At 36.5% G+C, this 11,402-nt stretch overlaps 1 protein-coding gene across 1 annotated transcript in view; it reads right to left on the bottom strand.

Moving 5' to 3' along the window:
* Positions 1–9,422: 9,422 nt before the first annotated feature.
* The window catches only part of SKP2 (S-phase kinase associated protein 2), a 32,181-nt gene continuing 30,201 nt past the window's right edge, over positions 9,423–11,402 (bottom strand). Inside the window, exon 10 of the mRNA XM_039250531.1 lies at positions 9,423–11,007. Within this exon, the coding sequence (XP_039106462.1) occupies positions 10,794–11,007 (214 nt within the window). The 3' untranslated portion in view covers positions 9,423–10,793. The remainder of the gene's footprint in view (positions 11,008–11,402) is intronic.

Below are 11,402 nucleotides of genomic sequence, written 5' to 3'. Positions count from 1 at the left end.
CAGACCAAAAAAAAAAACAAAAAAAAAAAAAAAAAAAAAAAAAAAAAAAAAAAAAAAAAAGCTAGAACAAACTATCCTAAAATTTGTATGGAACCACAAAAGACCACAAATAGCCAAAGTAATATTGAAGAAGAAAACCAAAATGGGAGGCATCACCATCCCAGACTTTAGCCTCTACTACAAAGCTGTACTCATCAAGACAGTATGGTATTGGCACAAAAACAGACACAGAGACCAATCGAATAGAATAGAGAACTCAGAATTGGACCCATAAATGTATGGCCAACTAATCTTTGACAAAGCGGGAAAGAGTGTCCAATGGAAAAAAGACAGCCTCTTTAACAGATGGTGCTGAGAAATGGGCAGCAACATGCAGAAGAATGAAACTAGATCATTTTCTGACACCATACACAAAAATAAACTCAAAATGGATAAAGGACCTGACTGTGAGACAGGAAACTATCAAAACCCTAGAGGAGAAAGCAGGATACAACCTCCTTGACCTCAAATGCAGCAATTTCTTACTTGACACATCCCCAAGGCAAGGGAATCAAGAGCAAAAATGAACTGCTGGGACCTCATCAAGATAAAAAGCTTCTGCGTGGCAAAGGAAACAATCAATAAAACTAACAGGCAACTGACAGAATGGGAAAAGATAGCTGCAAATGACTTATCAGATAAAGGGCTAGTACCCAAAATCTATAAGGAACTCACCAAACTCCACACCTGAAAAACAAATAATCCAGTGACAAAATGGGGAGAACACATGAACAGACACTTCTCCAAAGAGGACATCCAGATGGCCAACAGACACAGAAACGATGCTCACCATCCCTCCTCATCAGGGAAATACAAATCAAAACCACACTGAGATACCACCTCACACCAGCCAGAGTGGCTAAAATGAGCAAATCAGGAGACTCTAGATGCTGGCGAGGATGTGGAGAAACGGGCACCCTCCTACACTGTTGGTGGGAATGTAAACTGGTACAGCCCCTCTGGAAAGCAGTGTGGAGGTTCCTCAGGAAACTAACAATAGAACTCCCCTAGGACCCAGCAATAGCACTGCTAGGAATTTACCCGAGGGATACAGAAATGCTGATGCATAGGGGCACATGTACCCCAATGTTCATAGCAGCACTCTCAATAATACCCAAAACATGGAAAGAGCCTAAGTGTCCATCAACTGACGAATGGATCAAGAAGATGTGGTTTATCTATACAATGGAATACTACATGATAATGAGAAAGAATGAAATCTGGTCATTTGTAGCAACATGAATGGACCTTGAGGGTGTTATGCTGAGCGAAATAAGTCAGGTAGAGAAAAATAGATACCATATGTTTGCATGTATAGGTGGATTAGGAGGAACTTAAAGGAGGACCATGAGGGAAGAGAAGGGGAAAAATAGGGAGAGGGAGAGAGGCAAACCATGAGAGATTCTTGAATGCTGAGAACAAACTGAGGGCTGATGGGGGAAGGGGAAGGGGGATGGATGATGGGCATGAGGAGGGCACTTGTGGGGATGAGCACTGGGTGTTTTATGGAAACCAACTTTATAATAAACTATTTAAAAAAAAAATTCCGCATGTAAGACTTAATTCTAATAGTCTATTGTTGACTGGAAGCCTTAGTGATAACATAAACAGTCAATTAACACATACTTTGTATGTTATGTGTATTATATATTGTTTCTTACAATAAAGCTATATAGAAAATATTAGGAAAATCATAAGGAAAATAGCTACAGTATTATACTTACTATATCGATACCTCAAATTTATGTTTTCTGTTTATAAAATTAATCATTTGTCATTACTAACATCAATATTGTCTTATGCAATATAAAACTCTGTAAATGTTATGTGTATTAACACTAGACATCAAAATGAAAAGACGTGAAAAACAAACTCAAATTTATAGGTAAACCGATTCATGCATTGATTACAAAGCAGTAGCAATATCACTGCTTTATAGTAGCCTAGAGTAAATAAAATGGTTTCACAGTGCCCTAGCCTGTGTACTAATGAATGAATCACTATAAAATAATTCTGGCACATAGTATTACCATCATATTCATAACACAGTATTGGAAATACTGTTACAGTTTTTTTAAACCACTTATCTTGATAATGGGCTGATAACAGTTTCTCCAATAGAGACATGCTATAATTCTTCAAAAACAAAACATGTTATTAATTTTACATTAAACATCACTCACTTTATGCCTATGTAATAGGCTGTATACTTCCATACATGTTTTGTACATGATGTTCTACCCCATGAATACTTAGATTGACGATGTTGACACAAAAACATATCAGAGAGTTCTTGCGATACACTTGTCAGATTTTCACACGAAGACATACACACATATACAACACTTTTTTAACTATACAGCAAGATTATTTATTATTCATTAAGTGGGTCATCATAAAGGTCTTCATCCTCACTGTCTTCATGTTGAATAGACTGAGGAGGCGGGGAAGGAGGAGGAGGAGGGATGGGTCTTGCACAGAGACATGGGGGGAGCAGAGGCGAAAGTGGAAGGGGTGGAAGGGGAGGTGTGGGAGGAGGCACACTCCGTGTGACTTTATGGGAGAACACTGTAATTTGTCTTTTTTGCTTTTTCACATTTCTAAAAATGTTTCTATAGAGTACAAGTTTTTCTCCCACCATTTGCTTTTGTTTCTGTGCCCATATCATAGAAGGGTCCATGTGTAGTAAAAGATCAAAAGCAGTCTTGAATAATTGGAACCCTTCTGCCACCTTGTCTAATATCAATTTGTTTTCTCGCACTGTTTCTTCTAGGTCTTCTTCCTCTTCATCCGGCACTGGTTCAGAAGCACTCATCTCCATCAAGTCATCTTTAGCTAAACCTTCTGGTGTGGTATCTATTAGCTCTTGAATTTCTCCAAAACCCGTGTCTTGAAAGCTGTCATCCCCCACCTTGTTTGCCACACCCACAATTTCTTTCATGGTGTCCTCGATTGGCTCTGTCATAAGTCCTTGAAGCCATGCACAACATCTGGACAGTTTTCTCCAGCAAGAATTTCTTTAGGGCTTGGTATCTTTCCTGGTTTTTTCTATAACAATGCCATCTTCAGTGGTGAAATTCTACCAGGCTTTCATGATGTTCTAGCAGGGTTCTCTTGCATACACAATCCTTTCCATAGAATACTGTGTGTAATAGCCTTAAAGGTCATTATGACTCCCAGATCAAGAGGCTGAATTAGAGACATTGTGTTGGAGGGCAAGTAGACCACTTCCATAAACTCATAAGGTTCTGTGCGGCCAGAGGCATTGTTCAATATCAAAGGAATGTTAAAAAAAGTTCCCTACAGGCAAGGTACTTCTTGACTTCAGGGACAAAGCCTTGATGGAACCAATTTAGAAAGGGTCTTATTGTCCAGGCCTTCTTGTTGTACAGTGAGAGACTGGCAGTTGGTGTTTATATTTTCTCTTTAAGGCTTGGGGCTTAGCAAAGGGCAGTGCTGATCATAAACCCAAGGGTATTTGGACAAAAAAGTAGGCAGTCCCTTCCTGCCTTATATACTGCTACTGGCTTCTCTTCCTTACTTAATGTCTCCCCCCACCCTCCCCCCAGAATAGGGCACTTTCATCCACATTAAAACCTGTTCAGGTAAATATCTTTTCTTTTCAATTCTCAACAATTTTCTTAATGGGGTCTGGGAGCTTGTCTGATGCCTCTTTGTTGGCAGAAGCTGCTTCTCTTGTTATCTTGACATTTTTTGAGTCAAGCATTTTTAGAAAATTATCAAACCATCCTTTGTTGGCATTAATAATATTCTCCAACTTTAAATGCTTCACTTTTTTTGCTTTGAGTTATCATCTAATGACATTACTTTTTCTCAAATCATATTAGAGTCTATAGGTATGCCGTTTTTAGAGCAATAACCAACCCACATAAAATCTGCATTTTCAATACAAGATAAAAAGTATTTGGTAAAAAGTGCAGGGTGTTCATGCCTGCTAGTGTAGCTGTACCAAGATCTTCACAAATTTCCTTTCCTTTTTTACAGTGGTCCTTCCACTGGACTCATTTATCTTGAAATGGTGGACAATTGCAACCACAGACTGATCAAGCAATCAACATTTTCTTGTAATGTCATGACTTTGCTTCCTGGGACCACTGTCAGTGTCACTAGTGGTTACTTCATATGGGTCCTCTGGTGTTCTTCAAGGCTTACAATTGTACTAAGCACAATGAAAAATATGTGAGGACCATGGGAGATCACTTATTAAAAGTAATATGCAACTGACTAGAGATGTACTGCTCAAGGGGAGATTATTAGCATCACATGGTATTTTAAGTGATTACTCGCGATACTGGAACTCATTGCAATAGCAACTGTACAACAATAGTACGGTATGGACTGCAGTTAATTTTATGCAGTTATGATTTAATACCGCATCTCTGCATTGTTTACATTTCTCTCAACTGCAAATGGCACCATGTACAGTCTGTGTCTGCTTATGGAAGTTCTGATAAATATTAACATTTCATAATAGATTTGTATTTTATGGTAGTAATTGATCAAAGACTATTATCTACATACACTTTACGGACTCATGACATATTTAACCACTTTTTTGGTATGTCTAAGCTACACAGTTTATCTAAAAACTTTTTCAAATTGTCACGAATTCCCCCCAAATATTCTAATGTATTTATTCAAAAATCATACATATTAGTGGTCTGGTAAAATTCAAACCCATTTTGTTCAAGGATTAACTATAATCTATGACAAAGGTGGCAAGAATACACAATGGGAAGAAAGCCTCTTTAACACATGGTGCTGGGAAAACTGGGCAGCTACATGCAAATGAATGAAACTATAGCACTTTCTTGCATCTGATACAAAAATAATTACTCAAAATGGGTTAAAGACTTAAAGACCAGAAACCATAAACTCCTAAAAGAAAACATAGGCAGTAAACTCTTTGACATCAGTTTTACCAATATTTTTTGGGGATGTGCTTCCTCAGTGAAGGACAACAAAAGCAAAAAACAAACAAAAGAAATTACACCCAAATAAAAAGCTTTTGTACAGCAAAGGAAACCATCAATTAAAAAAAATAGTGGTTAAAAAAAAAAGTAGTTAATGAGAAAATATTTGCAAATGCTATATCCAATAAGGGGCCAGTATCCAAAATATATAAAGAACTCAGACAACTCTATATGAAAAGTATGATTAAAAGGAGTAGAAGACCTGAACAGACGTTTTTCCAAGAGACACATAGATGATCAATAGACACATGAAAAGATGTTCAACATCACTAATCATCAGGGGAATGCAACCTAAAATCATAAGATGTTCCCTCACACCTACCAGATGGTTATTTTCAAAGAGACAAGAAATAACAAGGGTTGGTGAGTACGTGGAGATAAAGAAACCCCTGTACATTGTTGGTGGGAATGTACACTGATGTAGCCACTATGGAAAAGAATATGAAGGCTCCTCAAAAGATTAAAAATAAAACCATATGATGCAGCAATACCACTTCCAAATATTTGAAGAAAACAAAAACACTAATTCAAAGAGATACATGCACCCCTATGTTCACTGCAGCATTACTTATAATAGCCAAGATATGGAAGCAACCCGAGTGTCCGTTGACAGATGAATGGACAAAGATGTGGTATAAAGTGAAAGCTTACTTACCTATGAAAAAATGTCATCTTGCCATTTGTGACATGGACAGACCTAAAGGGTATTATGCCAAGTTAAACAAGTCAGAGAAACACTAATACTATATTTCACTTATATGTGTAATCTTAAAAAGTGAACAGAGATATTCATAAATACAGAAACAAACTAGTGGTTGCCAGAGGGGAGGAGTAGGGAGTTGTGTGAAACAGGTGAAAGGGAGTAAGAGGTACAAACTTCTAGTCATAATATAAGTCATGGAAATGAAAAAGTCGATAGTGTACTAATGCTATATAGTGATAGATAGCAACTATACTTATGGTGAGCACTGAGTAATGCATAATTATTAATGTATAATTATTAATGTATAATTGTCAAATCACTGTTGTATACCTAAAACTAAATTAATTTTTAAAATAAAAACTAATAGAAAAACTATCCTTCAATTTAAAAAATTTAGAAAAAGATAATTTATTATTTAAATCACTAAAAAATTCATTCCATTGTGCCAATATACCATAATGCACATCACTATACTTAAGGGTAGTAGTACCTACCAAGACAATTGTGCAAATAAGTTCCCAAAGATAATGTGACATATAAATAAAAGAAAAAATTATATACATGAGAAGAGAGTAAATATACAGATATAAATATACTGATGAACTGCTGAGCTACAAGGAGAAACTATTTCAAATGCAGTTTATTCTTGACACTAACATTAAAAATAAGCATGAGATTAGGGTGTAAGTCAATGAGAAGGTTTATTAAGTTTTCTACATAAAAAAAAATATTCCTCCTATTTTCCTTAAAGTGTCATGGGCTTTAAGATACATTTTAAGAAAATTACTGACTATACAAGGAGGGACTAAAGACAAAAATAAAAAATAATATTTTAATTTGAATATTTTATAGGATAGTAAGGGCATGGGTTATAACTAATTTCATTCATTTCTGCCAAAAAGTAAAATATCAATTGCTAAAAAAAAAAAAAAAAAAAAAAAAATCAAATCGGAACTTGGGATTCTGCAAAGACTGTTGAAGAGATCGGAAAAACATACAGCTTTCTCTATCAGTAGATTGTGAGCTCCTGGTGGGTAGGAAGGAGTTCTCATCTGTACCTCTACAATGAATAAGGACTGGCATTGCCAGAGAAAAAAACTGCTAATTACAATAATAAACAATAGTTTTAATACACTGAAATTTAACATTCTTTACATCAGGTGTGGGTGAGGGGGCCATCTGATATATGGATGTTTGAAATAAGTATACAGTATGTGAGAACCAGGTTTTTACACATTTCTATTAAATAGACGTTTCTCCCAGGTACAAATAGTTTATTTCCCCACACTTACCTTCTTCAAATGGACAAAGAGGGCTTGAATATTGTCACCATACTAGACTGGTTCCTCTCGGCTTTCACAAGAAAATAATCTATTTAAAGATCTTTGGTAATTACACTTTGCTATTTCCTCTTGCCTCAGATGTTCTCTTCAAAACATGTTTTCTTCATGAAGGAATTCCTCACAAAATCATTGTATTAATCTTATAAATAGTTCTGTTAGCATTTTTAAATGGGTTATTGTAGATTATCCACTTTAAATGCAGTAAAATATGGCCAAAGGCTAGAGCTTCAACCTGTATCACAGAGTTAGCCTCTTGATGAAAAGACTTTGTGACTTCCCTGGATATGTGGCTAGTTTGGAAGGGGAGAGGAAAGAAGTTGCTTTTTTGCTTGTTCCAGGGTGAGGGTATCCAGTGGAAAGGAGCGTCTTTCTAGTTTCCCCAGTCCCTGGGTTACTTAGTGCTTTTCCTCAGAGGCTCTGCACCATCCGAGGTGCTCTGCTCAAACACAGTATCCTCCACATTGTAAATCTTCAGTAAATATTGGATGGAAATCAAGGTCACCAGAACAAAAGGGGTATGTTACTTTATCCTAGAATTTGGACCTCTGGAACTTGTGGCTAGAGTATAAGAGAGGGGGGAATCAAGGGCCACAGGCAGATGCTAGAATCATAAGAAGAATGACAGCCAGATGTTATGTGTCTCTTGATGAAAGATAATACCACCTAGCAAGTACTGATCTGCCAAGAAAAACAACTTGTAAGATAAGCCTTGAGATCAGTGATTTCACAACCACTGACGTTCTGTAGCAGGTAACACTGTTGTGAGGAGCCGTCCTATATATCGGAAGGTAGTTTGCATCATCCATAGCCTTGGTCCACTGGATGTCAACAGCACCTCTCCACCTGTGACAACCAAAAGCGTTTTCAGGTAGTACCGAATGTCTCCTGGGTGGCACAATCACCCTTGATATAGAGCTTTTTGCTGCAGAATCTACCAGTTTGTGGAAATAGGAGACAGGTTAACCTGTTATACGTCACTCCAGGGATCACATCAACAAAAGTCACAACGTAGAACACAGGACAAACCACCTAGTTTCATCTATAAACAAACTGCAAAGAAAAAAAGTTGGGGCAGGGGTCAGGATGGACCCCAAAGATTAAGAGACCTAAGAGAAGGTCAATCAAATGCAATGTGTAGATGATGTCTGGAGCCTAATCAAACTCATATAACAAAAAGGACTTGAGACCAACTGTGGAATTTTCAACAGCAACCTGGTATTTAAGGTTTCAGAATTAATTCAGAAGACTATCTTTCAGATGTATATACTAAAATACTTAAAATTTTTGCTTCAAAGTAAATCTGTGCAGGTCAGGGTGTAAGTGTAAGTGTGTGTGTGTGTGTGTGTGTGTGTGTGTGTGTGTGTGGGTGCGATGATAGATAAAATGGGAAAGGCTGTAAGTTATTGACAAAATATGAGGTTCATGATACTGTCTACTTTTTGCATGTATTTGACATTTTTCATAACAAAAAAGGAAGCACAGTAGTGATAACAACAGTATAATGAAAAGCGGCAAAAAAGGTGGGTGATGTTCAGCAAGAATCACAATGCTACCATTTGAATGGACGAGCTCAAAAGGAATTGAATTCAAGATCTATAGGTACAGAGTGAACTATTCAAAAAGTTTAATGAAAGTAAAATATGCAGTGTAAGCTGATCCAGTCTCTACTGAAAGAGTACTACTACCTGCCTTTTACTGATGACGCTTGAGGATCACATTGATCACCTGAACTGCAAATGTTTTAGAAATGTTACTATTTTAGAAGCACTTTAAAGATGAGAAAAAAGCCTGTATTTAGCACCTTCTCAAAAAGCATTATAAACTATCATTTTAATTTGATAAAAAGCAGATGAAGTGGATGGAACAAAGAGGACCATTTTGGGGCTCATTTAGTAGGGCCTTGACTAGAGGGTTGGAATCAAGGGCACACCACACCAAATGCTTTCTAATTTTAACAAGAGGACTTAAGGAAAAAAAACAGAAAAAGGAATACAACTTAGCTGAAGTACTCATTTTTATAAAAATGTGTTTTATTTTAAAACAAGTCTATAAAAGTAGAAATCACATACAAAAATACAGATTGCTCTGATGTGTCAGCAAAATAGCTTATGGCTGGACTTGAGTTTGGAAGTACTGTGTATTTGAGGGCATCTGGAAATCACAGGCCAACTGGATCCTATCATCAGCCCTGTTACTAATCTGTAAACAATAATTTCATGTAGCAGATTTATCACTTTTTAAACTAGTACAAAACTGAAACATAATCATTTCCTGTATAACACAACTGTAAAATATTCTTCCTTAGGTCTGAGCAGATAAGGGCACTTCACATCATTGTTTCTACATTTGAAAACTCTGATTCAAAAACAATAAACGTTAATAGAAATGATGGGTTTTGGCTTTTTTTTGTTCTATTTTGAACATAAGGGAAGGTTATCAGTGTAAATAAGAAGTTAGTGTTTCGTGTTTTTTTTAAGTAGAATTTAATCATTTTTCTTCTAGACACTATTTAAAAAAAAAAATCGCTGCTAAAAAAAGGTTCCACACCTGAGTCTTAACTTTTACGAAGGTTCAAGCTGTCTTACTGCTTTTAAACTGCATGGGACGCGCAGTGAACAATGACCAAGTGAACGAGCATGTAGTTCTTCTTACAGGACTCTAGGTCCAGTAACCTTATAGAACAATGGCTTTCAAACAATTATTGTGGGAGACCATTTTTTTTAAGGCAATTTAAAATACTTGATTCCAGAATAATATAAAAATACCTTTAAGAACCTTGGCAATAAAGGAAAATGGCAGGCAACTTCAGTTTGGCATTCTGTCCAACATTTCAAGAACAAAGAATGGTTACAACCACCTTTCTAAAACAAAGCGAGTCATTTTAAAAGCTAAAGAACCCATGTTCACATAATTTGATCACAAAGTTAGAAGACCACAATTCTACTTCCTTAGCTAATACAGAATTCTGGGAACAAAGTCCACTAAGGAAACTTCAGTAATGTGCATTAGAGGGTACTTCATATTAACCCATCATTCAAAGTCCCCTCTTGAGCCTTCAAAGTCCATACCAATTCTTTACCTCTTGTTGGTAAGTTGTTTTCTAAAATTTAGGTTTCAAGGTGAATTGCCCAGGGCTATATGTTTCCATGGACCTAACTTCAAAACTAAAGGGTAAGCTGAAATGTGTAGTTTTCTTTTTCTATCTCCAGAAGAGATTACCACAAATGCTACTATCCTATGATTCTTCTTTTGTTCCACTCAAAACAGAAATAGCTTATTCTTCTATCAATCTATGTCTCATAAAGCAATACTGAAAAATTAAATAGAAAAAAGTTACCATATAGACTGTGAAAATGATTTGCTGGTGGTGATTCTTATGCTTGATTCTAAATAGACTGAATAAGAAGGGCACTTGGATGAGGTGGCCTAAATCTTGCTGCTTAAGGTTTCTTGAAATTACCGGTTCTCCTAAAATTTCAAAAGACCTAAAACTTGGGCTTTTAAAGGCACAGAAGCAGTGACAAAAGCTTTTATAGTTATTTAGAAAAAGCAAAACTTCATAGTTTTCTCTCTCAATGGTTGTCTAATATACTTGCAGAATGAAGGCAAAGGGAAAACCAAGAATAAAAATAGCTGAGTGCTCCAGCAAGCGGGCTTCCTGCCTATTTTCCCTGTTCCAAAGAAAAGAGGAGACACCATCCTGCAATAAATCCTTCATAGACAACTGGGCTTTTGCAGTGTCAGCCGGCATTTGATGCCCCATATCTCCTGGTTCTTTTTGTTGCCAGTGGTCGGCCTGGCAATGGTGGTGAAATGGGAAGTATTAATCTGTAGATGAGGAAGGGCTTCTTTTAACAGTTGAAGGGTACCGTCTGGCACGATTCCAAAAACTTGTAGTGTTTTTAGTGTGGTAATTTCTCCAAGTTCACTGGAAAGGAAGAGAGAACTTTCAGAGTAGCAGTATCTATGGTAACTGATCCACTAGAGTTACATGACCCAATTTTTACAATTTGTATCATATTCCATAAAATACAAACTGAAAACAGAATTTGTAATCAATGACTTGAGAAAACAGCAAAGGTGAATCAAACCAGAAGGCACAGACCATGGCTCAGACAACACAGTCCTAGGACACACGCAGCTCATTTTGTTAAAACTTCTCACAACCTAAAAACTCAGAGGTTTATTTAAAATCCAACCATATATGCTTACTTTCTCTATTCTTGATTTAAAATGAAAGACGTTCCCATGTTATGAGAAGTTAGACAGTAATGATGGTAAAGAATCACCACAGGTTACATGTAATTTCAAAATATGGACTTG

This window comes from Hyaena hyaena, unplaced genomic scaffold (genome assembly GCF_003009895.1).
Source record: "Hyaena hyaena isolate Hyena2069 unplaced genomic scaffold, ASM300989v1 scaffold_372, whole genome shotgun sequence".
Lineage (NCBI taxonomy): Eukaryota > Metazoa > Chordata > Mammalia > Carnivora > Hyaenidae > Hyaena > Hyaena hyaena.
This window is presented reverse-complemented; position numbering and strand designations above follow the sequence as displayed.